Consider the following 26459-nt stretch of genomic DNA (forward strand, 5'->3'; position numbering starts at 1 on the left):
GAGACTGAGGGAGGAGAAAAGCAAGCAAGTGCAAAACTTTGTAAAATCATGAATGTATAATGCAGTATGCCCTCAGTTTCTGCTGGGTTGAATTCCAAGATGCAACTGTGATACCCAAATCTGTGGATGATAAAATCTCATTATACACAATGGTGCATTAATATCATGTCCTTTATATTTTATATATGTATCGTATCAGAAGCAAACCAAGGGTACAGTTGTAATGTATTTTGAAAACACAAAGTTAAAAAATTTGGCAATATATTAAATGTGCTTTGACCAGTAGCAGGCCACTTGGAGTGCCTCTGGAGTTGCTGCTATAAGGAGGTCCTCCGTTGTGCATGTGGCAGGGCTCAGGTCTGTGGGTTGCTCTTCTCCACACTCACATGTCGTGGACTTCACTTTGTGGCCTCATTTCTTAAGGTTCACTCTGCATCTCTTGGTGCCTGAGTGCAGTCTGTTCAGCACCTTCCAAGTCACCCAGTCTTGTTTGTGTCCTTTATATGTGCCTGTTTCCTTTATATAAAACTCACAAAATCAGAGTTTGCTTTTTGGAATTTTTTGTTTGGAATATTTTCAAACCATGGATGGTTGAATCCGTGGGTACAGAATCCATGGATATGGAGGGCCTACTGTACTCTCTACAAAACTTTTCATCCTCAAATACTATATTTGAAAACAATATATAGTTTAGAAATCTCATTATGGTTAATTTTTCTCCCATTTTTTTCCAGCAAAATGTTTTGAACACACAATGTGGCTATGATGTCAGAAATATGGTGAGTAGTTTCTGTGTTACTGTTTTGCTATTTTATTTTGCCACTCCAAGCCTACATCTAGGTTTTGCTTTCCCAAATCATATTGAAGGCAGAAGCTTGATATTTATCAGCTGTTAAAAACAATGCTACTTTGCTTTAAAGGTTGGTTCTCAATCTTTAATTGTTTAGATTATTTATACTCCAGTTCCCAGAGATTCTAGGCCCAGTGCACAAGTATTTAACTATTGTTTTAAAAAGTGGGGCTAATGGCTGTTAAACCCAGTCACTAAAAAAGTGGTTGCAATGAGACTTCTAGTACTAGAGGCCAGAGTCTTCAATTATAGTTATCAAAACCAGGTAATTAAACTTGTAGAATAAATTTCAAAAATAAACTGTGACATCTGTTCAGGTGATACATTCAATTTTTGGTGCAGAAGTTAAGCTGTTCTTGGCATAGTCATGTCTCTAGTGAACAGATTCCCATTTATATTGTTTGAATTGTTTTCCTTAAAACTGAACAGTTAACAAAAATGTGTGTAATACCTGCTTTTCCCCTCTCCAGTCGGTATCTTTATGGGATGAAAGAATCTACACCAAAGGTTGCATCCCTGCACTGGAAGCTTGGTTGCCTCGGAATATTTACATTGTGGCAGGAGTCTTTGTGGCAATTTCTTTACTGCAGGTAAGTGGCCTAATGGGATAGTAAGTCTTCCTTCTAAGCTGTGGTCATTTCACATTGCACGCTTATCATTCTCTGATTTCATTTTAACTACCATGGCTCCAAAAAGTGGAATTCAGGAATATGCAGTTTAGGACACTGCTTCTTGAAATGTAGGCCCCAGCCCCAAATGAAGTCACATTAGCTAAAAAATTTTCTGAATGTCACCTAGTGGTTGTTTAGACATCTACACAGACCTGCAGAAGATGCTTCAGCAGTACTTCATAAAAAGAAAAATCAGCCTGTTTAGCAAGCCTTGCTAATTTACTGTTAGTTAATGTTTCATTTTTACAGCTCACATATCTGGATTAATGTAAAGTTTCCCAGACCAAAAGCAGCCTCGAGTGGAAAAGTTTAAGAAGCTGTGGTTTAGGTGAAGGCTTAAAATTCTCAGCCAGAGATCTCCTGGAGTGTCTTTGACCAAGCTACAAATCCCACATTTCCACACATGGCAGTTGCATCCTAGTACTATGATTGGGTATAGTAACATGAGGATGATGTAACATCTTCTATCTACTATCTCCTAGTTTCAGTGGCGACTGTCACTATTAGAGCTGATAATGGCCTTGAATTGTGCTTAGAATTGTTGTGGCACAACAGGTTAAACCACTGAGCTATTGAACTTGCTGACCAGAAGGTTGCAGGTTCAAATCCGCAGGTCAGGAAGAGCTCCTGCTGATAAACAATCCAGATGCGAGGACTTCCCCTTTCAGCTCTGAGTGGTGGTGCTCATCTCCATTTCTAAGCCAAAGAGCCTGCATTGTCCGTAGACACCTCCAAGGTCAAGTGTCCAGCAAGACTGCATGGAGTGCCGTTACCTTCCCGCAGAAGCTTCTGCCAACCTAGCAGTTCAAAAACATGCAAATGTGGGTAGAACAATAGGTACCGCTTCTGTGGAAAGGTAATGGCACTCCATGCAGTCACGCTGGCCACTTGACCTTGGAGGTGTCCACAGAAAATGCAGGCTCTTTGGCTTAGAAATGGAGATGAGTACCACCACTCATAGCTGAAAGGGGAAGCCTTTACCTTTTTCTGTGTTTCTTTGTTTCTAGGCATTGAATGTTTGTCTTTGTGTGTGCTGGAATCCGCTCTGAGTCCCCTCAGGGAGATTGGGTGTATTACAAATAAAGTATTCTTTGTATATTATTATTAGAACATAATTTAACATGTGATTTCGGAATTCTCAAAGTTGGAACACACAGTGCAACTTTCAGCCTGTATGTTCTCCCCTTCCTCCCCATCCCTGCCCTTGAAATGTGCTTCCATTCTAGCAGATTTAGACACCAAAGAACTTATTTGATGATGTAATGATATAGCTAATTATAATGTATGTTTTAAATACATTATAATTTTATGTTTTAAATGTGTTTATTGATGTTGGGATATGATAGGTTCAGGCCAGCTGATGTGTCCCCTGAGCTGAGGCGTTGCCATAGAGAAGGAACCAACTGTTAGAATGTATCCAAGTTAGAGAAGCCAAAGGGGTGGAGCTAACTCCTACCTGGCAGAGGCAGGCATTTTTTAAAAAGTTTTGTTTAGTCAGTGGACAAAAGTGGAAGTTGGGTTCTGGTGTGTGGAGAAACCGAACTCAGGGGTTTAGGTCTTCAGCTTGTATGTTTAGAGAGTCAATTGGACCTGTTAAAATATTTATTTATTTATTTATTATTCAAACTTATATGCCGCCACTCCCCTGGGGTTCGGAGCGGCTTACAAGAACAGGCTAAAATCTAACATAATTTAAAAACAATTTAAAAATATCAAGGATCCAAGGCCTGTCAAAACAGATATGTCTTACGTGCCCTGCGGAAAGCTGATCCCGGAAGGCACGGACTTCAGGTGGCAGAGTATTCCAGAGTGATGGTGCCACTGCTGTAAAGGCTCTGCATCTGGTTGCTGTTAGGTACAAGGTCTTGACATTGGGAATTTCCAACAAATCTTGGTCCTCAGAACAGAGGGATCTCTGGGGTTGGTAGGGGGAGAGGTGGTCCCTCAGGTACATCAGCCCCAGACCATGCAAGGCCTTAAAGGTGAGTACAATCATTTGAAAGTGATCTGGTGCTTAATTGTTAACCAATGCAGCTGTAGTAAGATTGGTGTTATGTGGCATCTCATCGGAATTCCCGCAAGAAGCCGAGCAGCTGCATTTTCTACCAGCTTGAGCTTCCAGATCACCGACAGAAAGCCAATGTAGAGAGTGTTACAGTAGTACAGTCTTGAGATGACCGTGGCCTGGATCACCGTAGCTAGGTCGTCCCTGGACAGGTAGGGGCCCAGCTGTCTAGCCTGCCGCAAATGAAAAAAGGCGGTTCTGCTAACGGTGGAGACCTGGGCTTCCATCATCAGCAGAGGGTCCAAAAGGACTCCCAGACTCTTTACCAATGATGACGGGCGTAGCGCCTCGCCATCCAGGGTAGGTAGCTGGATGTCCCCACTGCCCGGTTGACCCAGCCATAGGATCTCCATCTTTGCTGGATTCCCCCTCAACCTGCTGGCATGCAGCCATCCAGTAACGGCCTCGAGGCACTGATGGAAACAATCGGGTACAGAGTCTGGTCGGCCTTCCATTTTCAGCACCAGCTGAGTGTCATCAGCGTACTGGTAACACTCAAGCCCAAAACCTCGAACCAGCTGAGCTAGTGGTCGCATATAGATGTTAAACAACAGAGGGGAGAGAATGGCCCCCTGAGGAACCCCACAAGATAGAGGGACCTCTCAGAGACCAGGCCTCCCCTCTCCACTCACTGTCCACGGTTGTGAAGAAAGGGGGACAGCCAATTTAAAGCTGTCCCCCTGACTCCCAACAGCAACAAGGCGGTGGGTCAAAAGATTGTGGTCAACTGTGTCAAATGCTGCTGTGAGATCCAATAACACAAGCAGTGCCGACCCGCCCTAATCACGAGCTAATTTGCTCACGAGTAATTAGCTCGTGAGCTAAGGGGGAAAGAAATCCCAGTAGAAATCCATAACTTCAGTGGGGATATCTGAAGGGAGAAAAAGGCAAGTCAGTGCCTTGAATTGTCAGTTAAGAAAAGAAAGATACTTTGCAGTGAAATAAGTTTAAAACTAGTCTGGTGGATGTAAAAGCCATACTGAGAGTTATACTGGAAACTGTTTAACTAAAGGAATACAGAATAATAATACAGAATAAAGGAATACAGAATAATCATCAAACGTTGTAAACCTGTGAATCCTTAAATAAATATTTCCTTGATCAGTTCTTTATAATCAAGACTCTTATCCATTTATTGAGAAGGAGATTTACCTCAGATAAAAGCAGCTGAAGATATTGGAAGAAAGGATTCTGGTTGGAGTAATGAGTTACTCCTTTAAAAAGTGCCTCAAGCAAAAACATTTTAAAAGTTAAGCCTCAGCTACAAGCACCACCACTACTTTAGTCTCCTCATTGCCCTGGTTATATATACATATTTGTCATTTTATTGTCGAAGGCTTTCATGGCTGGAATCACTAGGTTCTTGTGGGTTTTTTCGGGCTATAGAGCCATGTTCTAGAGGCATTTCTCCTGACGTTTCGCCTGCATCTATGGCAAGCATCCTCAGAGGTAGTGAGGTCTGTTGGAATTAGGACAATGGGCTTATATATCTGTGGAATGGCTGGGGTGGGGCAAAGAGCTCTTCTCTGCTGGAGCTAGGTGTGAATGTTTAGCTGATCACCTTCATTAGCATTTGAAGGCCTGCCTGAGCCTGGGAAAATCTCTTGCTGGGAGGTGTTAATCTGTGCCTGGTTGTTTCCTCTCTGTTGTTTTGCTGTTATAATTTTAGAGTTTTTTTTAATACTGGTAGCCAGATTTTGTTCATTTTCATGGTCTTTTCCTTTCTGTTGAAATTGTCCACATGCTTGTGGATTTCAATGGCTTCTCTGTGTAGTCTGACATGGTGGTTGTTGGTGTGGTCCAGCATTTCTGTGTTCTCAAATAATATGCTGTGTCCAGGCTGGTTCATCAGGTGCTCTGCTATGGCAGACTTCTCTGGTTGAAGTAGTCTGCAGTGCATTTCACGTTCCTTGATGCGTGTCTGAGCGCTTCGTTTGGTGGTCCCTATGTAGACTTGTCCACAGCTGCATGGTATACGGTAGACTCCTGCAGAGGTGAGAGGATCCCTCTTGTCCTTTGCTGAACGTAGCATTTGTTGGATTTTCTTGGTGGGTTTGTAGATCGTTTGTATGTTGTGTTTCCTCATCAGTTTCCCTATGTGGTCAGTGGTTCCCTTGATGTATGGCAGGAACACTTTTCCTCTGGGTGGATCTTCATCTTTACTCTCGTGGCTTGTTCTTAGTCTTGAAGCTCTTCTGATGTCTGAGGTGGAGTATCCATTGGCCTGGAGAGCCCAGTTGAGGTGGTTCAGTTCATCTTGGAGGAGGTGGGATTGGGTCTGCGAACCAGACACGCATCAAGGAACGGTCCTCATCATGGACGTTGTCATGGCCATCTTTGAATTGTTGTACCCACTTACGCACTTTGCTTTCACTCATGGCAGTATCACCGTACACTTCACAAATCTGTCGATGAATTTCTGCAGCAAGCAGGTTCCTTGCTGACAAAAACCATATCACTGAGTGAACCTCACATGCGGCGGGTGAGTTGATAGACTTAAACATTTTTAAAGCACAGAACAGAACCGTACAGGTTAGCTACAGAGCAGAAACTGAGCACAGTTGTTCCCGACGCATGCCGGTACACGACGCACGCGCTCGTTGCGGTATGAGCGTGAACTACTAGTGTCTACAACAAAACGGACCTTACTTAAAAAATACCCCTTGTATAATGACCTCTGAGGGTGCTTGCCATAGATGCAGGCAAAACGTCAGGAGAGAATGCTTCTGGAACATGACCAGATAGCCCGAAAAACCTACAACAACCCGTGAGATAATGGCTGAAGCCTTCTTCCCATGCAAATACCATTTGAAGATGCATAGTTGCTAAATTCTGGTCTCAAAAATGCCTGGTGTTTTTGTTTTGTTTTGTTTTTGTTTGTTTTTTTTGGGGGGGGGGGACGACGACAGGGTAGCATCTGGCCGTTCAGGGGAATAATTTGGCACAGGCAAACTGTATTGGTTGTGTGAACTTCTTAATAATGTCTGCCATATACACACTCATGTGCAAAGGATTTATTGGCTGGATCAATAAAGTAATAACTGGTTGGTAATCCTGACTATATCATTTTGTTTCCCACTGAGTCAACAAAATTGTTCAGAGAGTTGTTCTTATATGCAATGCATGAGAAAGGGGGGGGATCAAACAAGTGTATAGAAAAGCTCCCTCTGAACCATATTCTTTTGGGAATATTTCTTTTTCCTCTCACATACATACCGCACTGAAGATTTACGCAGTTGCTAATGCCTTCTGAGATAGAATAGAGAAAACAGAATAGTAAATTTGTTGGATGTGCTGAAATAGGAAAGCACTTCTTTTCAAAGTTAAGCCCATGAATCTTACAATGCAGTTGTAAAAGTGTTCCAATTTGAAATGAGTGTTCATGTTTCTCGGCAGATTAAGCACAACAAGCTGCTTTGGTCCTGAATCACTGAAGACTCAGGCTTGGATCTTTCTTTTTTAAAACAAGGGCTGAACAGTCCTCGCATCTGGATTGTTTATCATCCCAGCACTAGAGAAAAGCTTCAAAGAGAAAAGCATAGACGGCAGAATTTATCTCTTCGTTGTTATTGTAGGAAGAGGCCCAATCTGTGGAGCAGTATCTCCTTTCCAAGTAACTTTTTTTTCACATGCACACTTTTTTGCTTTGTTAGATATTCGGGATTTTCCTGGCGAGGACGCTGATTTCTGATATTGAAGCTGTGAAGGCTGGCTTCCGATTCTGAAGATCAAAACAGAGATTGACTGTGAGGATAAGCCGAATCTCATGGCTCTTCATCATCATCACAGCATAAAGAGAGGAAAGGAAAGGAAACCTGAGATCTGGAAACAGCTTGATACATCTAGAGCTTAAAGCCATAATATTTCCTTTTAAAACAATGTGTAGCTGGATACCATCCTGCTTAGCTAGAAGCAAGAGCCAGGGGATCCTGTTCCTCTTCCATCCACCTCATGAATTGTTTTGCAACTGTAATCTTTTGAAGGGAACTTGTGTATTTCTGGTCTTTTGTACCCAGATGTGAAGATTCAAAAAGGGCAGCAGTGGACATTTCTAGAAATTTCTGCCCTAAAACGAGTACTGTCTTAGTTCTCCTTTTACAGTAGTGATATCTTATAATTGTTGCATTTCCAGTGTTGATCAATGCCTAGAAGAAAGTCCCATGATGCCAAATGTTTACATCCTGGGGACAGGAATGGTATATGTGAAAGATCTTTAATAGCTGAAATACTTGTTCAGGGAATATTGTGCCTCTTGGCAAACAGAAGCATTCACTGTACGGGATTTTTAAATGAGAGCCATATTTATACAGATGGTAGAACTAGGGTGGGGTTGGCTTCTAACGTTGCCTAAAGTCTTAATAGGGACCTTCGCCTTTGTAAAAAAGACGGTTCCTTTTATTTTGACCAGACCTAATGTATCCATTTCAGGTGTTAGGGATCAGAAGAGAATCCTGGAGATTTTTCAAAAGGACATTCATTGTACTGAAAATCCTCACCTACGTGGATTTATGAAGTAGTCGTGATGTGTAGACTCAGAAGCATTGGTCCACAGACCTTTTTGGGAAATTCAAGACTGGATGCTCCTATACTGCCTTTCAGACATTTGTGATATGGCATTATTTATAGATGTTTGAACAAAAAAAATGTATCTTCTCTTACGATTTTTCTAATACTGTTTGATATAATATTCACTTCTAAAACCGTTTATCTGCTGGACTGATAAGTTGCTCGTTTTGCTAGTTCTGTGAAAGTATATCAGAAATGTCCAGAATTACATTTCCATTCCTGTTCCCTCCTTTTCATGGTAGTATCTTAACCAATTTAAGAAGCCTTTAAACTTGGGGTGGGCAGCTTTTGGGGATTGGGGGGCCATTTAGCTCCTCTGGCTCTACTGAGGGCTGTACACTGTGCTGCCACTGTGTACCAGCACCAGCAAAAAATAAGGTGTTAAATCTAATATTAGTCCACTCAGAGCAAACTCAACAAATTAAGAGCACTCATCAGTCACTAGTTTATGAATCCCCTGCCCCTTTGTGGCAAAATATGGCAATTCTCCTTTAATGCAAAGCACAAAGGAGCTCTTGTTTACAAACATTATCACAGTTCCACGAAGCCTTCCTTAATTTAAAGGCAAATCGCTGTTTTGGGCAATTAGAATGTCGCTAAATTTCAGTGTCAATAGGCAAATTTGATGGCAAAGAGTTTGGAGGGTCCCGCCAAAAAAAGGAAAGGAGAGGCAGGTACTTCTTGCTTATTGACTCCTCCAGCTTTAAGCCTCACAAAGGATCTTTGTCTGTTCTTTATATGCTAAAGTCCCCCCACATATATGCAAGTTAAGGGGGGCATGTAAAGGTCCAGTGGCATTTAAATGACGCAAGACTCTTCAAAAACAGAATGTTAAATAATGTTGTCTTCATGTGTCTTCTTGGAAAGTATATGTGCTTAGACTTCGACTTGTCATATTTTGATCTATTTTGGGATACAGCTCTAGAGCAGATTTGCAGAGTTTGTGACCCATGAGGTTTGCTATCTTACACTTTTCCTGTTTACCTGAGACTGTTAAAAAATAAGAACTGCGTAGACACACCTTACAATGGTAGCTAATTGATTTGTTACCTTCTGCTTGGTGGAGGAGCACAAGTTGGGCAGATACGTTCTACAGCAAGAGTGGGAATTGCCCATCCCTGAGATGTTGATGGACAACTGTTCCCATGATTGGCTGTCACAGATAGAGCAGCTAAGAGTTGCAGTTCATCAGCATCTGCAGGGTCAGGTGATTTCAAGTTCTGCTCTAAAGTGTTTCCAAAACTGATCATGTTTCACTTCAAATAGAGAAAGTGTTGCCTTTCTTCTTTGAAAGCAGGATTGCTATTGACCTTGTGGGGACATGCAATCTTTCTTTCATGCATGTAGTTTTAGAGGAGCTCTCACTGAAATGGATGGCATGTGCCTTCAAAATTTTGGACCATCCTGTAGGTTGTTTCTATTTAAATGCCTCTGTAGGATATAACTTCATACAATGAAGCTACAGAGACGTTTCAGAATATTAGAATAGCCCTGCATTGGCCTTCTTCCTAACAAAGTGCAACCAAAGCTGCAGTTCTGTGCACACTAATCTGACAGTAAATCTGACTGAATATGGTGTAATTTACTTCTGAGTAGAGGCACAGGATTGCACTCCAGTGGAAGCACTTTGAATCTCTTAAATGTAATGAATTTCTAAATGTGCTTAACTCTGGCTATAGTGTCATTGTTTTTCATATTGCTTTTTTTTCAGGGACTTCGGGCTTTCCTACTGTCTAAATACACATTTAAAAGTCTGTATTTGTATACTTTTGTATCTTTTTGTACATAGAATAAGCAGTAAGAACAAAAAAAAAGTGTGTGTGCTTCTCTTGTTTAAAAGACCACATTTCTCTGACAGAAATGCTATGCTATCTTGTTTTATAGAAAACTGGTTTTGAAAACTAAAGTTACTTCCAGAATTTATGAGCCTGTTTATGGACTGATGAAACTATTGTGTCGAGATCTAAAATTGAGCCTGTATTGATTTTTTTTCATTTAAAGACAAACCATTCCTGAAATATTAATGTTTTTGATGGGTATGAGCAACTTCTGTGTGTTTCCTGGGTGTTTTGTCCAAGAATTGAGACAAAACAGAAACCTTATTGGCCTGAAGACTGATCTTCTGCCTGAACACAGTAGAAATAGACAAGTGGACTGTCTAGTGCTGGTGTCTTCTTTGTATGATATGTGGGTGCATGCTGATATTTATTTACAGTATTTATATTCCGCCCTTCTCACCCCGCAGGGGACTCAGGGCGGATCACAATGTACACATATATGGCAAACATTCAATACCAATTTTGACATACAACTTATACAGACATACACAGAGGCTATTTAACTTTTTTTTTCCTTGCTGCCAGGTGAGCTGTCGCTTTCATCGTCCATCTGTGACACTGATGAAGTACTTCCGCCTTCCCCGCATGCTTTTGCTGGAGTGCTTTGCTGGAATCTTTTATGGCCTCATAAATTAGTTAATTTAGCCTCTTCACACAAGGTGGTACCTAATTTTCCTACTTGACAGATGCAACTGTATTTCGAGTTGCAAAGGTCGACAACAGGCTACACACAATTGGTTGGAAGCCCACTCCAACCTGGGCTGGCTTCGAACTCATGACCTTTTGATCAGAGTGATCTTAATGCAACTGACACTCAGCCAGCTGCGCCACAATCCCGGTGTATATACCTATGAGATTATACATCCTACTTGTTTTCTTTGCCACCTTCTTATTTCCGTCGTTCTCACTCTCTGGTTTGTGTGGAGTTTCTGAATCTGAGTCTTAAGTTCACCACCCTGTTTACTTGCAAGATCTCTCTCCATGTATGTCTAATAATTTCTCTCAGCTCAGATAATCGCAACTCATTCTACAGAGGTGATAATGCTCTCTGCTATGTGTTTACTCTTTTCTCCCTGAGGAGCAGCCAGAAGAATTACTTCCTTCTGAATCTTCTTTTAGAAAACCAAGGATTTTCTAGTTACTGATATATTTACTTGTGGAGGACTCCTTTACTTTGCCCCTGGTAATAACCTCACATCAGCAAACCCTCTCTAGCCCTAGCCCTTACAAGTAATCTGTGATTTTGAGGGTTGGGGAGGGATAAGACTGGTAAATGTTAAGACTCAAAAGTCATCCTGTCTCAACATTGTGAAGCAGCATTTGCCGTAACCATCTTATAAGGCAGTGGCTCTCAAACTGTGGGTCCCCAGAGGTTTTGGCCTTCAACTCCCAGAAATCCTAACAGCTGGTAAACTGGTTGGAATTTCGGGGAATTGTAGACCAAAACACCTGGGGACCCACAGATTGAGAACCACTGTTATAAGGGTTAAAGACGCAAGCAAATTCCTCACCTGAAAAACATCAAGTATGGCTGTATGTTTATCAACGAGTCAGTGCTACTAAGGAAGTCTTTTCCCAGTTGGCTTTCCTTCTTGCTTAAAAACCAATCTGGATATACAATCTTCAGGAAACTACCTGAACAGTTTCGTAGTGATGAATGGGAATTGTGCAAAATCAAGGAAATGGAGGTACTCATGCATAAATCCAGAAAATCAACCCCCAAACCTGGGTTGACTTATCTACGGGTTAATGTGAGCAATACCTTACTCCTATACATATGATTGACTTATGTATATACACTAAAGTGTCCTTCTTTGATGATCTTGTCCAGTAGCATGTACTATGAAAATATCTGATTGCCGAGGAAGAATTCTCATCTTTATTGCTATCGAATACAGAGACACACTGTCTGTTTTCTTGAAGCAGCGTGTATGCATCTGTGTAACTTTCCAGATATTTGCATAAGCATCAGCCAACATGTTTGGCAGCCATGGATGATTTATCAAAGACTTTCATGGCCGGAACCACTGGGTTGTTGTAGGTTTTTCAGGCTGTATGGCCATGCTCTAGAAGCATTCTTTCCTGACGTTTTACCTGCTCCTGTGGCAAGCATCCTCAGAGGTTGTGAGGTTTTTGTGAGGTTTAAACACAGAGGTTGTGTTTAAACCTCACAACCTCTAAGGATGCTTGCCACAGATGCAGATGAAACGTCAGGAGAGAATGCTTCTAAAACATGGCCATACAGCCTGAAAAACCTACAGCAACCCATTGATAATTTATTTATCCATGCAGATAGAAGGACAATGGGCAGCCACCTTTGACGATACTTACTATAGGTAGGTCTTTACTTAAAACCTGGCCACACATTTAAATATTATTAGGCTATTCAGTAAGGTATTATTTGATAGTTTTCCCTGAATCCAATCTCAAGAATATAAGCAGTGTGCTTACCTTAAAAACACACGCACACTTAACTCGCGAACGGGCTTAGAAATTGCTTTTGTATTCCCCTAATGTTTAAAAAGCAATTATCTGCAGATGTGGTAGCAAAGAAAATGTTACAGAAATTTTTGTTCTGGAGCTCATGCAAGTAAAGTCCTTTGCGGCATATATTGTTGTTTCTGTTTCACCAGGAGTCTTTACAACTGCCTGTCTCTTCTGTAAAACATCCCAAAATGTTTTGTACCACACTTTCTGAAGTTGTTCTACATCCCATACCTGCCAAACAGATTTTTGTATCCTTTATTTATTTATTTATTTATTTATAGCTTTTATATTCCGCCCTTCTCACTCCGCAGGGGACTCAGGGCAGATTACAGTGTACACATATATGGCAAACATTCAATGCCAATTTTTGACATATAAACATATACAGACATACACAGAGGCTATTTAACTTTTTCTGGCCGCCAGGGGAGCTGTCGCTTTCATCGTCCATCTGCGATGCTGATGAAGCACTTCCGCATTCCTCGCATGCTTCCCCGCTGGAATGCTTTGCTGGAGTCTTCTTTATGGTCTCATAAATCAGTTAATTTAGCCTCCCCACACTTTAAGATGGTACCTTATTTTCCTGCTTGACAGATGCAACTGTCTTTTGGGTTGCAAAGGTCGACAACAGGCTACACACAGTTGGTTGGAAACCCACTCCAACCCGGGCTGGCTTCAAACTCATGACCTTTTGGTCAGAGTGATCTTAATGCAGCTGACACTCAGCCAGCTGTGCCATAATCCCGGTGCTCTATCTACAGTATAAATTTAATCAATCTACTATTGATTACTTAGCTTTTGCAGAGTACTTCACATTATTGCTTTATATCATTATAGTCATTAAAGCTATCATCTGTAGTAACAATCTAACATGGCAACCTTTCAGTAAGATCTACCCTGTTGCACCATGTTCTACCCAGGTTTTGCCTTGCATAACAGCTCCCTCTAAAATCAAAACTTAAGCACCCCAAAAAGTTAAGGAGAAGATGGGAGATAAAATAAAAAGGAGCCGAGTAAGAGCCATGGGGAAACATGTATGGCCCAATTATATTGCTGACAGAGTCCTATTGCATGGCTTTATAAAACTGGATCCAAATGGGCAAGTTTTACATGTTTACCACCATGTGCAAAAACTCCAAATACAGCAGAACTGGATTTCTACATGATTTAGTAGATGGGAAGAGGCTGATTTCAAGTGTGATATGCTGTGGTTAAAAGGGAAGAAGGCATGATAACGGGTGAAGAATAAGTAGTGAAAGGGAGATGGATGAGGTTGACTATGGAAAACCATTTTCAGCTTTGGTATATTGGGGAACCACATGTCAGTGGATGGGGACAGTATTTACAAATGTTCCTCGGGGATCCATGATAATCTGATTGTTTTTCCTGCCTATTATTAAGACACACTCCTTTTCTTACTATGGTTTTTGGTCAGTATTATGAAAAGACAAGAGATTTCCTTCTGTTTGGCACTGGACCAAAGGAAAGGAACAGGAATTGGGAAGAAGATGGTACATCGGACATACTTCATGCCTCTCAGTCTTAAAGTTAACTTTTATGCCATCTGCATGGCCATTTGCATATGGAATATTATTAGTTTGCTTTTAAATTATAGTTTCCATTTAACCTACCAGTGCCCCAACCATCTAGAACAGTGGTTCTCAACCTGGGGTCCCTAGATGTTTTTGGCCTACAATTCCCAGAAATCCTAACAGCTGGTAAACTGGCTGGGATTTCCGGGAGTTATAGGCCAAAAACATCTGGGGACCCAAGGTTGAGAACCACTGAACTAGAAGGTGTCTAGATAGGTGTCAGTCTCCTATCTAGGAGACTGAATCATGACTGAGAATCATTGTAGTGGAACTCCACATCAGCCCTAACCAGTGTTGCCAACACAGGGTGTCCCAAAAGTCCCCCAACATAGAAAAAATGGACAAACTCATATTTTGGTATTTTATATTTTTAAATATTTTGACTGCATGTGCAAAGAAGTAGGTAATGCTTTGTAAAATTTTGTAATGAATATTTTGTAAATTAAGTTGCATTTAGCTACAATTTCCCATTATTCCTCTGTTCTGTATGACAGTTTTGGGACACCCTGTAGGATGTGATAGTTGGAGTCCAACAATGCCTGGAGGCCCCCATATTTTCCCTCCTTATACTAAATTATGCAGCAGTACCAGTTTGAGCTGCTCTACTGCAAGGTTTTCCAAGCCACCTGGTGTGGCTAACTGGGGGAAAGATCATGTGCCAGGGAACAGTACCATTATATTCCTCAAATTTACATAGTTCATATATTTGTATAGTTTCTGAAAGCTCATTGGGTCCTGGCAACTGATGACTTAGCAACTGGCACTGGTCTACAGGCAACCATTTTGAGTAGCATCTCTGCTCTTGGGCATGTTCCCCGAGTACAGACCTGATTCTGTTAACGGCATAGATAAGGCTCTCGTGATCACCCAATAGGACTGTTGATGGCATTTAAGTGCTTGAGGTAGGTATACCTGAAGATTTCATTCTATCTGCAGTGTTAAACATCTGCTTATTCAGATTCTACTAATTCGGGCATCCATTAACTTTTGAATTTCCCATTTCTCCAAATTTGACCGTACAGTTCTTTGTTCATGTAACACAGGGAAATGCTTATTTTAGGAAAGTCGTGTACAAACAGATATCTTTGGGACAACTATAAAATGTATATTTCAATATAAAGTTTAATGTAGCTAAAATCTGCATGATGTAGAAACAAAACTGAATGAATTATTGGAAGAAAACATCAAAAATGACACAAAGTGGAAGTCTATCATCTCTTAAATGAAACTGCCACATGGAGGTGGGATTGCAACAAACACAAATATTATGATACATTTGCTTGAACATTTGAACAACATTTGAAAACAAAACACCACCACCAAAGTACTCATAATATTTAAGACTAACTCCAATTTTAATGTATTTACTCAAGTCTAATGCACCATCAAATCTAATGCACACCTCAATTTTCAAAGCCCTGTAAAAAAAGTATTTACCATATTACACGAATCTAATGCACACCCTAATTTTGGGAAGGTAGTCAAAAAAGGCTCCAGCAAAGGTTCACCGCCTTGTCGTGGCGCTGGAGCTTGAGCACCTCAATGATGTCATGAGCGAAACCGTGAAGGGCCACCCAAAACGGGACGGTCGTGGCAGAGAGGTCAGACCAAACGTGATCCCTGGGGAAGGCAATGGCAAACCACCCCAGTATCCTTGCCAAGAAAACTAAATGGACCAGTACAACCAGAGATATGTCGGTATGCCATTGGAAGATGGGACTCCCAGGTCGGAAGATGGCCAAAATGCTACTGGGGCATACTGAGTTCAACTAGCCCCAGATGTGATGACGCAGCTAGCTCAAAGCTGAAAGGAAGGCTAGCGGCCGACGGTACTGGAGGTGAACATCGAATCCGATGCTTTAAAGATCAACATACCATAGGAACCTGGAATGTAAGATCTATGAGCCAGGGCAAATTGGATGTTGTTATTGCCTTGAAGTGACTGGACTGACCTTGAAGGAGCTGGGGGTGGTGACGGCCGACAGGGAGCTCTGGCGTGGGCTGGTCCATGAGGTCACGAAGAGTCGGAGACGACTGAATGAATGAACAACAACAAAGTCAAAAAAGGGGAGCATTAGAATTGAGTAAATATAGTAATTTACTTTCTAGGCTCAATCCCAAAGCACAGCTTGTTAGCCAAGGTAGTACTTCAATTGGAAGAGTGCATTATGTGCAGAAAGCTGTGTTGGATAAGCAGACCTGGGCCATATATTTATTGCTCAAAGAAGCTCTGCTCGCCATTGAGTATATGAAGAGCCATTAGAGCCTGTTTGGCTACATTCTCATTGATGTGGCCACAGAGTTTCTCAAGGGTCTCTTTTATCTCGTCCCCTTCAGCTTCTTGTCTTAGGTCACCTAAAAGAGAGGAAACATATTTGAATAGGATGGCCCACAACAATAAATGCCAAGCTAACAAACAGTATGATACATGTAATACAAGAACCTGACTATGAAGCATCAGAGGATTTAATAAAGTGGTGCAATCCAGACAGAGGCGGCCCTAGGTAATTTTCAACGGTAAGCAAACAGTATTTTGGCTCCCCCCCCCCCAACCAATCATTGATATATATTTTCTGTTCGTCATGTGTGTGTGCCATATTTGGTTCAATTCCATAATTGGTGGAGTTCAGAATGCTCTTTGATTGTAGGTGACCTATACATCCCAGTAACTACAACTTGCATATGTCAAGGTCTATTTCCCCCCAAGAGCGCCTCAAGAGCACCCCTGGGCAAAATCAACTATACTGTGAATGCTTACTTTGTGTAAAGGGTTGAGCTGCCCCTGAATCCAGATGATTGCATGGATAGCTTTGTGTTTCTTGTACAGTTGCAGCTGGGGCAACCATACAAAATATCTGGAATTTTTTTATAGTGTGTGGATAGTTGCTTCTCGTAAGGAGCAGAGTATTAAAGCCCTGATTTGCATACAGACCCTGGGGGCTGTGGGTAATAGGTTTATATTATTTCTGTACCTTGCAATAGGTTGTTGACATTAGTTTAACTTAAAAGAGATCCAAAACACCAATTTCCACCTATCAGCTTGACCGTCTCTGGTTGCTTCTGGATCTGCCCTTGCGCTATGCTACTCTGCTGCTGAGTACGCATGCCCAGTGTGGAACACATCTTACCACACTAAAACAGTGGATGTAGCTCTTAATGAGACATGCCGCATTATCACGGGGTGTCTGTGCCCTACACCACTGGAGAAATTACACTGTCTAGCCAGTATTGCACCACCTGACATCCACCGGGCAGTGGCAGCCAATAGTGAAAGGACCAAGGCAGAGACATCTCCAGCTCATCCCTTGTTTGGGTATCAGCCAGCACGTCAACGACTTAAACCAAACATAGTTTTCTTAGATCTACAGAGACACTCGCTGGAACACCTCAGCAAGCGAGAGTTCAAAAGTGGCAGGCTCAGACCCAGCACCTCAATCCGTGGGGGATACCAGATGAGAGACTCCCCCCTGGGCACACAGAAGACTGGGCGACTTGGAAGGTGCTGAACAGACTGCGCTCTGGCACCACGAGATGCAGAGCCAATCTTAAGAAATGGGGCTACAAAGTTGAATCCACGACATGCGGGTCCGGAGAAGAGCAAACCACTGACCACCTGCTGCAATGCAACCTGAGCCCTGCCACATGCACGATGGAGGACCTTCTTGTAGCAACACCAGAGGCGCTCCAAGTGGCCAGATACTGGTCAAAGGACATTTAATCCTTTGCAAAGTTTGCAAAATCTGTGGGTTTTTTAAATCTGCTTGTTTGTTTTGTTCTGTTACAAATGTAATACAATGTTCTGGTTGCGGATGACACGATAAATAAAATAAATAAATAGCTTGACCGTCATCCCAAATAGTCAACTGATGCACCCAATCCTCTACAACAGCCATTCCATTTTGTTGTTTAGCTGTGAAAGAAACACATTTTCCACATCACCAAATTTTCCACTTTTATGTTCTGTTTATTGGTTAAGCCATTAAAAAGTCCTACCAGCTGCCTGGTCTGCTTTGGTGGAAAGGAACAGAGACATATATCTAGGTAATTACATGAGACAACTCCATTGTGTCTCATCCAGCAGCTGTTGGGAGTCCCTCTCACTACCTTCAACTGCCATTCCGCTGGCCTCTGAGTGGGAGGGATGTAGGCAACAAGACAGTTACATCATGTCTTGTGTATTATATCTTATTTATCTTATGTAGATTGTAAACCTGAGGAATATTAACATTTTGTAAGCCACTCTGAGTACCTTCATGGCTGAAGAAGAAGGTAAAAAAATCCCTAAATAAAAAATAACTACAAAGAAACCAGTGTGGTGCCATGGAATGAGCATAGGAGACCAAGGTTTAATACTATGCTCTGCTATCAAAATCCACTCAGTGACCATGGGCAAGTCAGACTTTCTCAGCCCCTCTAAACACCATGAAACTGTCACCTTTAAGGTTTAGTCCTAATGTACCAGGGACTGACATTACATTTATACCTATTGGCTAGAATACTTTCTTTCCTGGAAACATGCTGTGGACTGGAAGGCAATAGCTCACAGTCTGGCACTGATCTACAAGAACGCCACTTAAAAGCGACACTACAGCATTCTTTAGTTTTACCTCTCTCCTCCCCTCTCTATATATAGCACCCTCCATAAGTCTTGATGTTTTTCAAATTCCAAAAAATGTGCCTAATGGGTCTATGGCAGGGTCCTCAAACTAAGACCCGAGGGCTGGATATGGCCCTCCAAGATCATTTACCAGCCCTCACTCACGGTCAACCTAAGTCTGAAACAACTTGAAAGCACACAACAACAACAACAACAACAACAACAACAACAATCCTATCTCATCAGCCAAAAGCAGGCCCACACTTCCCATTGAAATACTAATACATTTATATTTGTTCTTCATTTTAATTATTTTAAAGTGTTTTTTTTTTTTGCACTACAAACTAGATATGTGCACTGTGCATAGGAATTCATGTTTTTTCAAATGATAATCCGGCCTTCCAACAGTTTGAGGAACTGTGACCTGGCCCTCTGTTTAAAAGGTTTGAGGACCCCTGGTCTATGGTCTAAAATGAATTCTATATTTCTATATAATTTGTCTAAACAAGTAGGAGAAAAATCCTAGCAATAAGAGCAATTCAATAATTTGACAGTCTGTTTTAAGGGATAGTGATAGCCTACGCTTTGTTGACAGTATATTGAAAAAAGATTTGGACAGCTGTCTATCAAACATGCTGTAGTTTTATCCGATTTTTTTTGTCATGTCAGGAGAGACTTGAGAATCTGCAAGTCACTTCTGGTGTGAGAGACTTGGCCGTCTGCAAGGACGTTGCCCAGGGGACGCCCGGATGATTTGATGTTTTATCATCCTTGTGGGAGGCTTCTCTCATGTCCCCACATGAGGAGCTGGAGCTGGTAGAGGGAGCTCATCCTCCTCTCCCCGGATTCGAACCTGCGACCTGTCACTCTTCAGTCCTGCCAGCACAGGGGTTTAACCCACTGTGCCACCGATATTGAGGAGTGGGTTGAACTAGATGAATTCTTTTTATTTATTTATTTATTTATTTTTATACAGTTTTCCTTTACAGTGAAAGTGGGGGGAAATAGATAGAACTAGATGAATTCTAAAGCAATTTGAAATTCTACATTTGTATCTCCTAGATACTTTGCTTTATTTTTGCCTATCTCTTCTGCTTGAATTTCCAAACTCAAGAAGCCGAAAGCACTGCTAATATTTATTTACGACATTTCTACCCCGCCTTTCTCACCCCAGAGGGAACTCAAGGTGGATTTACATACAGGCAACAATTCGATGCCCTAAATCACAATCCCAGAATTCACAAATATTGTCATTTCTTTTGTAAAAAATTGTGCCTCTTCCCATTTAGTTTCAGTAAGTTAAGACTGGAGCATTCACATTCACCTGCTGCTACATGTGTCATGTTTTAGCCTCAGTGGGACCCAACTGAAATTAGAATGCAAATTCATTATATAGGAGACATGTTACACTTAGATTGCTCATAATTGAAAGGTTCATGACAAGAAAATAGTGAGAAAGTGCTTTATCGGGACTAATTAAAATGCCATAACAGTGTGCAAGCTTCTGAATTATTCAGAACTGTAAATTAGGTTCAGTAGTGGTGGGTGGAAGGGATGCAGAGAAACAGGGAAGTCCAAAATTTAGTTTAGATAGTGATGTTGTGACAGCTGCAGATCCTATTTCAAGATGGAGATTGTGGCTTAAATGAATCACTGTCAGATGTCCATTGAGTAAATAAAATTTTAGCAATGTATGCTGGGGCAAAGTAGCAAGAAACAGTATTTTTTTCTGAAGATGCAAAGGGCTTCTCCATACCTTGGAGAAGACACAATGGTTCCTGAGTTGGCACAGAGCAGAGGCACAGATAAGTGTGCCAGTCCTAATATAGCCTAGAGAAGGAGGAGCAAGGATAGCAGCAACAGCAACAACTTGTTTCATTAGCAGCAGCCAACTGTTGAGACTTCTCCAACAACCGCCCTGCTTCCTCTTTGGCATTGGAAACCTTCTTTTCATAGCTCCATATATCTGTAACCTATATCCTCGAAAACTTCCTATCCAAACCACAGGAGAGAAATGGAGAACTGCTACTGTTTACACTTTGCTCCTCTCCTTCAGATCTCCCCACTGTCTAGATCTGGAACCGTTCTGTCTCTATTTTGAGTAAGCCCATGTGGCAGCAGACTGGTGTTTTTTAAAAACCAAGCTTTATTTGCTCCTTGATGTAGAACTCATTAGCTAAAAATGTTATGCCTTCCAGATGTCTTGGACTACAAGTCACATCATACCCAACCAATATGGTGGGTGGGATGTTGGGCTTTGCAGCTGAGTATATTTAGGAGGCACTGGATTGTGGAAGACTGTGTAAGTACGAGGGGTATTTTTAAAGTAAGGTTCGTTTTGTTGTAGACACTAGTAGTTCGTGTGCATACCGCAACGAGCGCGTGCGTCGTGTACCGGCATGTCTCGGGAACAACTGTGCTCAGTTTCCGCTCTGAAGCTAACCTGTACGGTTCTGTTCTGTGCTTGAAAAATGTTTAAGACTATCAACTCACCAGCCGCATGTGAGGTTCGCTCAGTGATATGGTTTTTGTCAGCAAGGAACCTGCCTGCTGCAGAAATTCATCGACAGATTTGTGAAGTGTACAGTGATACTGTTATGAGTGAAAGCAAAGTGTGTAAATGGGTACAACAATTCAAAGATGGCCGTGACAACGTCCATGATGAGAACCACTCCGATCGCCCTTCTTTGATTACAGACGATTTGGTTATCGGAGCAGGTGGCAAGTTTTTATGAAGAGGGTATTTTAAAATTGGTTCAGAGGTATGATAAGTGTTTGAACAAACTTGGCAACTATGTCGAAAGATAGAGTGAAGTATGTACTTTCTGAATATAAATATACTTTTATGAAATAAACTTTCGTTGTGTACTTATGCTCCAATGGACCTTACTTAAAAAATACCCCTCGTGTATTCTTTGGGTGCAGGACTGAGACTTCTGAAATATATAGAGAAAGCACATGCTGCTGTGTTAAGATTGTGTAATGTTTCCTAATATGAAGGACTTTCATCTGCTGTTGTGGCAAATGGTAATTCCTATACCAGGTGGACTGAAATTACCTGAATTTAAGAGACTGCACAACAGGCCTATGGAATTATATTTCACCTCTGGACCTGTGCTTTCATCTTGGAGAAGTTTATGTATGTTCTGAACTAGACTGGCCTCTTTAAACTCTTCTTTGATGATTTCTGTAAAGGAGAAGAAATGTTTGAATATAATCAGCTCTCTAAAGACATTTCCAGAGATAAAGATCATACCTTTTTGTGCCAATTTTTAAAAGAAGACCAATGTGCAGCTTTCTGTGTTAACTAGACAGCCAATCCTAGAAGCCTTAACTTTAAAAAAGGCTCAGAAAGCCGAGACTTCTAGGAACATCACAAAGCATTTAAGCTCCAAAAGTCCTACCTCATTCCTTGTATTTCTGCTTTTCACTGTTCAAAAATATCAGGATCAGGAAAACATTGTGGGGCAGCAGGATCATAGGTTTGGTCTCACATACTTTGGTCATGGGCTAGGCTTTGCCCCTCATTGGGAACCATTGTTGGGCAGGGGGGTGTAGGTTTTCTCACCACCACTTTAATCAAGGAACAGGCTTTGCTCCTCTTTGCTCTACCCCATGTGGGAAAAGAGGAGCAGAGAAGTAAAGCACACCCAAGATTGAGTGGGACTACAATCCAGTTCAAGGCAGATAGTGGATTATCTGCTTTGATAGTCTGGATTATATGGTAGTGTAGATCCAGCCTCAGTCATCTCCTAGAAGTGGCACTAAGATCTAAGAAAGATATCCCTACTGCCTCAAATCGATGACCAGGAAGATTGGGAAGAAAAGGAATGGGATGATAAGATTTGGATCCATTCTATGATCTGGATCCATCCCACTATAGCTACTTCTCATCTAAGGTCATTTCTACACTTCCATATAATCCAGATGATCAAAGCAGATAATCCACAATATCTGCTTTGAACTGGATTATATGAGTCTACACTGCCACATAATCAAGTTCAAAGCAGATAATCTGTATTTTACATGGCAGTGTAGAAGGGGCCTTAGTCAATATAATTTATCTGCAAAACAAAGCCTCTGTAGATAGGTGTAATGCTGCTCCTCACTGCTCCTTCATTCCTTGAACTCTCTTGACCATAACTCTTTAAACACAAATCTTGTTAGCTCTCCTAAACAGTACATTTCTGACTGCCCTGTTTGTATTGGGCCAATGCCTAATAGGGCAGCTTCAAGACAGCCAAGTTGTGACAAAGAGAGGTGGATGGAGCGTGTACTTTCTCACAGACATGCCAATCACAGTCATTACTTGGGGAAATGTCATGATTGTTGTAGATGAGGGAATTTCAGCAAGTATTGCTTGTTACCTGGTTGCATGACAAGCAACATCTGCAGAAAAATCTCTTAAAAAGAGAGGGATGCCTGCAGTTTTCAGTCTGGTGGCTCTCTCTATATGCAGACTGGGGGGGGGGGGGGCTTTATTAATAGCACATATTTTGTTGGGAGTCTGCTTATGGGCAGTGTCTAGGAAGGCCATGAATACCTAAGTCGATTGCAGAAGCAATGGCCAAAGCAATCAGGGCTTCATTTTGCATTATAGCATGCTCGCTGGTTGCCATGCAAACTAGGTGCTTCATGGCTCCGGCCTCTTGAATGGCTTTGACAACTTCCTGTTTAGAAAATGAGAGAGAGAGAGAGAGAGAGAGAGAGATTAGAATAATAATAATAATAATAATAATAATAATAATAATGCAAAAACCCACAGGAATGTTGCCTATTAATAGGACAGGAGCTCTGTTTTTCCTTTCCCACCCTCCAACCAATGGATACAACATTCAAAATGAAAGTTGTTTTTCATTTTCATTTATATCTTATTTTTCCACTAAGAACTTTATGCTTAGAAGTAACATGTTTAAAAGTAACTTCCATTAACAACAAACGCAAAACTGCACAGCTTTGACCCGTCTCAATTATATGTTTCTATACAGTAATGCCTTGACTTAAGAGTTTAATTCATACTGTAACAAGCTATTAACTCAAATGCTCTTATCTCAAAGTGAATTTCTTATTGAAATGCTATTAATCTGTTCGACCCCCCCCCCCCCATTTTTTGTTACGTATTTTAAAATAAGAAAATGTACTTTATACAGGGTGAGGCAGCATAACTTCCTTTTTAAAAATGCGTGCCATTAAGTCGGTTGAAGACGTAGTGGAGCGCTAGTGGTCTCGTTCGAGAGGTGAGAGTATAAAGTTTTGTCCTGACACAGTTCAGTCGCTATCATGCATTGGAACAGTGAGGAGCGTGCTTTTGCCGTTGAGGCCTACTTTTCGAGCGGATTTGAATTTGGTCTCTTGTGATTTTTTTCTATGGGGTTTTTTGAAATCCCGTGTTTATGTGAACCGTCCAAGGACCCTACAAGATTTGAAGACCAACATCCAGGAAGAAATTGCCAACATAATGTCTGCTATGCTGGCAAGAAATCGATTTACTCAGTGTATGGAGAATGGAGGATGTCATCTACCTAATTTGATCTTCAAAACTAAGTAAAACAAAACTTTAGGTATGCGCCTACATTATAAAAAAAATTCTGATTCATACAATGGGTTTTATTAAGTTTTGAAAAAAGGAAGTTATGCTGCCTCACCCTGTCAATACATTATAAATAATATATAATTGCACATTCATGTGGAATAGAAAAGAAAGATCAACTTTAAATGGTTGAAGCACAAAGTTGTGGAAAGGAAGCACAAAGTGAAGAGGCAGAAGCATCCTTTTCTTCATACTATATTCATTCCAGCCTCCCTTTCTCTTTTGCTCTTTCTTCCTCCCTCTCTCTCTTCATGAAGCCAAAAAGCCACACAAAATCAACTAACCCAAAGACTGCAAAGCAGATAGCAGTCTCCTAAAGTGGACAAGAGAACGAGGCACAGAGGTTGCTCCCTGGAAACTCTTAAGTTCTGTATTCTGGTACTCTTAACTCAAAATGCTGCTCTTATGTTAAAGCAAAACCTGGAACGAGCAACAGCTTTTAACTCGAAGTGCTCTTAAGTCAAGGTTCCACTGTACACACACACACACACATACAGAGGGTGGAATCTTGACTTAAGCTTCAGCAATACAGAAGCAGAATCAAGCTTTAAAGTTACAAAATACATATCTATATAGGAAAGTTAGGGCCTAGCTATCTGTCAAGCTTTCTGGAGACATTTTGTCTCTCTCCATGTTTACAAGTAATAAGAAAATCAAGGACCCAGGGACTTGCCATGTGCTCAGAGACTGTAAATAAAAAGAAGTGTGCCCCTGATAAGTATCAGTCTAATAAGAAAGGTGATAGGAGGAAAGCATAGAGTGACAGGCATACAAGGAGGGCAATGGGGAAGGGCTTTATCTGCCCGTTAACTCATCTGCCTATCTAAGTTCTTGATGAAGACTATAGTCTTGGGTAGGATGTGGTTACTGACACATCTGTAAACAGGAATTCCACACATAAAATGACACTTGCAAACGGATCAAAAGCCATCCCCATTCATACTTGAGAACGACTGTGGCGTATGAGCGAAGCCAGCAGCCGGTTTGCTTCTCCGCAGACTCCAGCATGGTCCTTTGAATCGCACCATTGCACCAGCCGGCTTAGCAGCATGAGATCTTGGCCCAGTTCCTCTGCTGCATCAGCTGAAAGACAAAGACTGGGATGTTGTGAAGAGGTCCTGGGATGCGGCAGCTGTTTGTTCTCCCTTTTAAAAAACTTTTAATTGCATACAGCTTTTAAAATCATTATCTGCAGACACAAACAGTTTACGCGCTATGAAAAAGAGCTTTCATATCATCTCAAATGGAACATATTTTGATGGAGGAAAGCCATGCAGTCAGGAAAGGATTAATTTATTTTATCTAACTTCTATACCAAATCAATGAGATATATCTGGACAGTGACAAGTGATAGAGGAAAATTTGGAAAACCAACATGTACTTTCACATACATCACTTAATAGCTCATGGTTCTTGACTTGCAAATGAATATGTGGAGTGCCTTCCTTGAGAAACTTGGCATTTTAGATTAAGTGAGGAGATGTGAAAATCCTGTAATGATTCATTTACACAGATAAGTACATTCTTTGATGTTGCAGTCAGCAGGGGATAAATGTGCACTCGTGTGAATGCAGGAAGGATTTTTTTTTTTGGTGGAAAATATTCAGTATGAACCAGTGTGGAAATTCTGTTGGAGGGCTTTCCATCTGACAGCCTATTTACACAGGCATGTTACCACACAAAACGTGCAGTTCTCAGGTGAGAAATGCATGTATGTGAACTGGTGAGTTTCAGAAAGGTATAGCAACAATCAAAATAGTAGTTTTGTCAACAGTAGAGATAAGTATTTGGGAAAAACCTTGTCCTGTTTTGTGTCCTGGCTTTCAATGGGGACCCCGATCCATTTTTTGTAAGCCTCCTGAAATTGGGAGGGTTGTTTTCACTCAGGGGTGGCTCAAAGTAAGCTTTTGCAGTATAGTTGATTTTGCCCAGGGGCGCTCTTGAGGGAAAACAGACCTTGACATATGCGAGTTGTAGTTACTGGGATGTATAGTTCACCTACAATCAAAGAGCATTCTGAACTCCACCAATGATGGAATTGAACCAAATATGGCACACAGAACTCCCACGACGAACAGAAAATATGTATCAGTGATTGGTTGGGGTGTGTGTGTGTGTGTGCCAAAATACTGTTTGCTTACCGTTGAAAATTACCTAGGGCTGCCTCTGTTTTCACTTCTTTTGTTTCATGGTCCAAACATTG

General features: G+C 41.3%; 2 protein-coding genes across 2 annotated transcripts in view; one reads left to right on the top strand and one right to left on the bottom strand.

Moving 5' to 3' along the window:
* The window catches only part of TSPAN14 (tetraspanin 14), a 66896-nt gene extending 56705 nt beyond the window's left edge, over window positions 1–10191 (top strand). The window contains exons 7-9 of the mRNA XM_060769014.2: window positions 735–779; window positions 1321–1440; window positions 7240–10191. Coding sequence (XP_060624997.1) covers window positions 735–779; window positions 1321–1440; window positions 7240–7311 — 237 coding nt within the window. The 3' untranslated portion in view covers window positions 7312–10191. The remainder of the gene's footprint in view (window positions 1–734; window positions 780–1320; window positions 1441–7239) is intronic.
* Window positions 10192–15173: 4982 nt separating this feature from the next.
* LOC132771255 (rap1 GTPase-GDP dissociation stimulator 1-like) overlaps window positions 15174–26459 on the bottom strand; it is a 69783-nt gene continuing 58497 nt past the window's right edge. The window contains exons 11-14 of the mRNA XM_060769013.2: window positions 25200–25339; window positions 23210–23336; window positions 21725–21853; window positions 15174–16424 (exon numbers count right to left, since the gene is read on the bottom strand). Of these exons, the coding sequence (XP_060624996.2) occupies window positions 16282–16424; window positions 21725–21853; window positions 23210–23336; window positions 25200–25339 (539 nt within the window). The 3' untranslated portion in view covers window positions 15174–16281. The remainder of the gene's footprint in view (window positions 16425–21724; window positions 21854–23209; window positions 23337–25199; window positions 25340–26459) is intronic.

The sequence above is a fragment of the Anolis sagrei genome, chromosome 3, assembly GCF_037176765.1.
Source record: "Anolis sagrei isolate rAnoSag1 chromosome 3, rAnoSag1.mat, whole genome shotgun sequence".
Taxonomy (NCBI): domain Eukaryota; kingdom Metazoa; phylum Chordata; class Lepidosauria; order Squamata; family Dactyloidae; genus Anolis; species Anolis sagrei.